Source organism: Misgurnus anguillicaudatus, chromosome 19, assembly GCF_027580225.2.
Source record: "Misgurnus anguillicaudatus chromosome 19, ASM2758022v2, whole genome shotgun sequence".
NCBI classification, from domain to species: domain Eukaryota; kingdom Metazoa; phylum Chordata; class Actinopteri; order Cypriniformes; family Cobitidae; genus Misgurnus; species Misgurnus anguillicaudatus.
Window position 1 is genome coordinate 44,928,481 of NC_073355.2, and position 5,460 is coordinate 44,933,940.

Here is a 5,460-nt window from a genome sequence, read left to right on the forward strand (position 1 = left end):
CATAAATCAAAGACATGTAAAAATGTTCACCTAAGTGCATAATATAATTCGATATATTTTACATGTTTCTGTATAATCGCTTCAGAGTTTCAAAGTAATTTAAATGTCATTTCCTAAACCTTCAAGAATCTGTTATAAACCATAATGGCTTAAGATGCATGTAAAACATGCTTGAACTCAGGGTGTAAAAAAGGAAACTAAACTGAAAACACACTGGTATAAACATTACTTACATATCTTTGCTTTGGAGCAAAACAACTATCCTATATGATATAATTCACATATAGGTTATTATGATTTTATAACCACTTCAAATGTGAAAGGTAGTTAAAATGCTGTCAGTAACACTCTAACTTATATGGTCGATTTTGAGAAGATTCAAAGCGGCTTGCCGCCCGCCTGCCGCGGTCCTTTAGACGGAGGCAACCGCCAGAGAAAATGAAGCAGTCGGGCAACAAATGGGAGTGACGTATTCGGCGGCAAACGTTTCATCCCCGCCAGCAAGAGGCACCTATAGCCGACAGCTTGGGGCTGGCGGCAAAAAGAAGCCATGCGGATATTTTTTGCTATCTGGGTCAGAGCAGAGCTCAAAATTATTATTCATGACCCTTCCAAATAGGGCAATAATGGACCATTTTATTCAAATGAGAAATCCTAGGGTTGTAAATGGACATGTTAAACCTTTTCTGGATCATTTTTGCAATAAATGAAGCCACATACCTTCTGTGTACATACCAGAGAACAATTTAACAGATTATTTCAATGCATTCTTTGGCACCTTTAATCTGTTTTATTGTAAGAAAATGTGATTATAGGTATTAAGATGAAATTTGTGTTTGTCTATAAACATTTATTTTTTGTTTTGTCATGTTTTTAAAAAGCTGTGGTTTGGAGTGGAGTTCATTTGTGTGGCTCTGATGATTATTATTGGAATCACAGATTCAACAGCAGGTAAATATTCACACATTATAACTAACTCATGGGGGGAAGTTGTGGCTTAGTTGTTGGAGAATCTGGCTTGTAATCCCAAAGTTGCCGGTTACATTTCTAAGACTGACAGGAAACAACTGAGTTATTGTAATAATGGTCATTGATATGCTATTAATTTGTTGCATAATTTTTTTCTTTAGAAACAATTTTAACATGATAAAATCACCTAAAACAGAAGACATATTTTCTGTCTCTTACAGATCAGTTTGTTGTTGTTGGACCTGTTGATCCTCTCCTCGCTGTATCTGGTGAAGATGTGATTCTGCCCTGTTCTCTCAAACCCAACATCAGTGCTGTAAACATGAGAGTCGAGTGGTTTAGACTTGATCTCAAAGACTCAGTAGTTCATCTCTATGAAGATCATGAAGATAAAAACACAAATCAGCTTCAGTCGTACAGAGGAAGAACTGAAGTGTTTAAAGATGAACTACAGAAAGGAAACACATCACTTAAACTCTCAAGAGTTAAAGTCTCTGATGAAGGACTTTATAAGTGTTTTATTGAGTATAAATCCTGGAGTGATGACCTCACTGTTGATCTCAGCGTTGAAGGTGACCAAACCATTGAAAACTAAAATTGAACCAGATTTATTTTTCTTATAAGTGATGTTCAGTATTGGTTTTAGTTCAAAAGAAAAAGCTCATAGGCAGAAAATAATCACTAAATGAATGTTTTTCATCCTTGTTGTGTGTAGCTGTAGGAAGTCCTCCACTCATCACTGTAGATGGATTTGATGTTTCTGGTGGACTTCATCTTCAGTGTGAATCTAAAGGTTGGTACCCTGAACCTGAACTTGTGTGGCTGGACAGTGAAGGAGTCACTTTGACATCTGAAACTACAAACACACAGAGAGAGACAGATGGATTCAGAGTAAAACACATGATCACTGTATATAACAGAGACAGTAAATATCACTGTAGAGTCACAATGAGACATCACATGATGGAGACTGAGATTATTACATCAAGTAAGTACACAAACACTGATTCAGAGTATGTTTTTTATTTTGTCTGATGATGATTTGATGCAGTAATACATGAAAATATTCATAATTCAAGTGAATATAATCAATGATATTAGATAAAGAGAGTTTTGTTTTACAGGTAAAATGTTTAACTCTTTGAGGTCATCAGTGATCTTGATTTCTGTTGGATCTGTGCTCGGTGTGTTCGGTGTGATTGCTGTAATACTGATCGTTGTGTTCATCTATAGACACAGAGGTAACATTCATGTTTGTTTAGTTATATTTATTATAATGTATGTACTGTATATAGTGTGACCTAAGGTTAGTTAGATTTAAAGAAATGTTGTTTTTGTCAGCATTGAACATCTCATCAGTTAGTGGAGTTCAGTGTGAAGTTTTTCAGGTTTACTGTAGATTCACTTCATCTTCAACTGAACACTCAGTGATTTGAGATTATACATTATCCTGTAAAGACATCACAGTGTTAAGTGGACAAATCCAATTCAAACCAGAAAATTATCTTTATAAAAAATGTTGTATGTCTGTAGTTATTATTCTTGTAATAATTATATCCGTTTAATGTTTTTTCTCTTCAGAGACTACAGAGAAAGAAACAGAGAGAAGAAGAGAGACTACAGAGTGAAGAGAGGAGAATAAAAAATGGTAATTTTGTCTGTTGGTTATTTATGTTATTCATTTATTGTTAATATAAAAACAGTTTTGATTAATTAAATATTAATAAATAATCACGTTATAATCACCGGTATTTAATTTAATTTAATTTGACAGTAATTCAGATACATAAACATTTTGCTTATTATTTATGATAAAATAACATTGATGTTTCCATGTGTTTTATGTCTATATTTAAAAACTGTGTTAAACATATTTACAGTGTAAAGTGATAAATGTGTGTGAATTACACCTAACATGAAGTTTAATCAATGACACAAGACTGAAGACAAGAATCACTGCCCAGTGTGAACTTCAAGCTGTATTGTAATTGTATGAAATATATAAAGTTATAAAGAGTATTTCTAACAGTATATGTTCACAGTTCACAATAAGACAAACATCATGATTTAAAGCTGTTTGCTGTCTTAGGTCCTGGACTGTGTGTTGTCATTTACAGTAAACATTTATCAGGAGTTGTGCGGTCATCTGTACTTCAAACTTAACAGAAGAAGATAAAACAGTTTCTGTAGTGACCCATGAGTCCTGATCTCAACCTGACTGAGATACTTTAACATCATCTCAAATAAAATTACATCTCAGTAATATTGATGAACATAAAGAGTTTAATATGTAAAGAGGATCAGTGCAGAAATATTATTGACTCTTGTGTTGATCTGAAGCTGAAATAATAACTCAATACATGAAACACTCAGTGAATGTTACTGCTGATAAAAGAGAGAAACTCAGTCATTATGATCAAGAGTTCACAAACTTTATCCACCTGCACTGTAAATATTTACACAAACATCTGTGTGTCTGTTGTGTGATTTAAGTTTAGATGATCAGATCAAATTCTGATAAACAACATAAACATAAAATCATTCATTAAAACATGAACAAATATTTAAAATGTTATGTTTTTATTTTAATTTTATTTAAGTACTTAATTTGTTTTCTTTTTACATCTGAAACCTCTAGAACGTGAGAGACTTTCAATGATAGAGAAGGGGACTGTAGGAAGTTGTGAGTTTATTTTCAATGTCTTTAATAAATGATTCATTATTAGACAAACTTTCATTTGCTAAACCATTTAACACACTGTGTGTCATATCATATTTACGTAAAATAAATGTATTCGATTTTTTGAGATTACAACATTTTCAATCTTAAGTATAATTCTGTTATGATCTCTGTTTAACTCTTTACTGTCTGTCTGTTTTTAGTGAAATCACTGTTAAGAAAATATGCAGGTAAGTTAAAGTTTTATGAGATCATTAAAGTGTTATAGATCTACAGCTGTTAGATGAGACTGTATGTGGTTTTATTGTTTGTTATCCTCTTTATATTTTTCATCTGTGTTCATTTGTTGTCATATATTGTTCAGATTTGTCTTGTTTTGTTTCAGTTAATTGTCTTTATGCAGTGTGTTTATGTTTGTTTATTTCTCTGTAAAGTGATGTTGTGTTCTAGAAAGACACAAACTAATAATATTATTATCATCATTATTACAACATTCATCTGTAAAGCAGAAATCTCAATATTTTAACAGTGAATGTGACTCTGGATCCTGATTCAGCTCATCCACTTCTCATTGTGTCTGATGATGGGAAACAAGTGAGATATGAAGAACAATCAAGAACAGTGAAGGATGAAGATCAGAAGTCAAATAACAAGTTTGATGAACGTCTTTGTGTTCTTGGAAATGAAGGATTCACCTCAGGGTGTTTTTACTATGAGGTGGAGGTGAAGGGGTTAAGTAGGTGGTTTGTGGGTGTGGCCAGAGAATCTGTTAAGAGGAAGGGGTTGATCTGGCTGAATCCTGAGAATGGATACTGGATGGCTGGTTTGAGAGGAGGAGGGTATCGGGCTAGTGAGGATTCTTCATCTGTTCCTCTTTCTCTAAGTGTGAATCCTCAGAGAGTCGGGGTGTTTGTGGATTATGAGGAGGGTCGAGTCTCTTTTTATGATGTGGAGTCTATGTGTCATATCTACTCTTTTACTGATCAATCTTTTAATGAGAAACTATATCCTGTTTTTTATGTGAATAGTTTGTGGTATGAACGATTAACTGCACCACTCATCATCTGTGATCTCTAATGAGATTTGATCTAAATATGAAAATCCTCTCAAGTTTATTTTGTAACTTTGAATGGTATTATACACAATGATGTGTGTTTCATTTTCAGAAACATGTGATGATGAATGATGATGGTATTTTTGTCCCCTAAGAGAAATTTGTTTTGTGCATACATACATGTGATGCTGTATAACAATCAAACACGTGAATAACAATCACACAGTCGTGTCATTCATCAGTTTCATGGCCATAAGAACAAAAGAGGTTTTATCTTTAACATGTGTGATCTTGTCTGTGAAAACCCAACTAAAGTCATTGAAATAATGTCTATAAAACTGCAGTGGAAAGATTTGTTGGCTGTTGTGATGAGAATTACTTTTCAGATGAATGTTAATAAAACTGAGGAGGTGATCACAGACCCCAGATCAGTGGAAGACAGGAGCTCTTTTGTTGTTCACAGTCAGGACAGAGCTTCAGTGGCATAAACATGTGTTAAGTGTTTGTATACAAGAGGTCAAGAGTGTCTACACTCTTAATTATGAGCAGTAATGTTATGTATATATTTTAAAAAGCTGCAAGAGAGTTTATTTTGTGATATGAAATTATTGTCTGGTTTGGAAGTCTGATGTTTAAAATGAAAACTCAAATAAATAATCTGCTGAGAGTCTCAGGGGAGCAGTTCGTCATACAGCAGATAAATAAGATCTTAATAAACTCTTAACATGTTCATTTCTGAGTGATGTGTAAGAGATTT

General features: G+C 33.4%; 1 protein-coding gene across 1 annotated transcript; it reads left to right on the forward strand.

Annotated features, from left to right (window-relative positions):
• The first annotated feature begins 917 nt into the window (after positions 1-917).
• On the forward strand, positions 918-4,784 carry LOC141349203 (butyrophilin subfamily 1 member A1-like). The gene is made up of 9 exons (XM_073857926.1): positions 918-951; positions 1,191-1,541; positions 1,685-1,957; positions 2,094-2,210; positions 2,311-2,396; positions 2,551-2,617; positions 3,608-3,652; positions 3,853-3,879; positions 4,179-4,784. The coding sequence occupies exons 1-9, from the start codon at positions 918-920 to the stop codon at positions 4,724-4,726; spliced, it is 1,548 nt and encodes a 515-aa protein (XP_073714027.1). The 3' UTR covers positions 4,727-4,784.
• Positions 4,785-5,460: the final 676 nt, after the last annotated feature.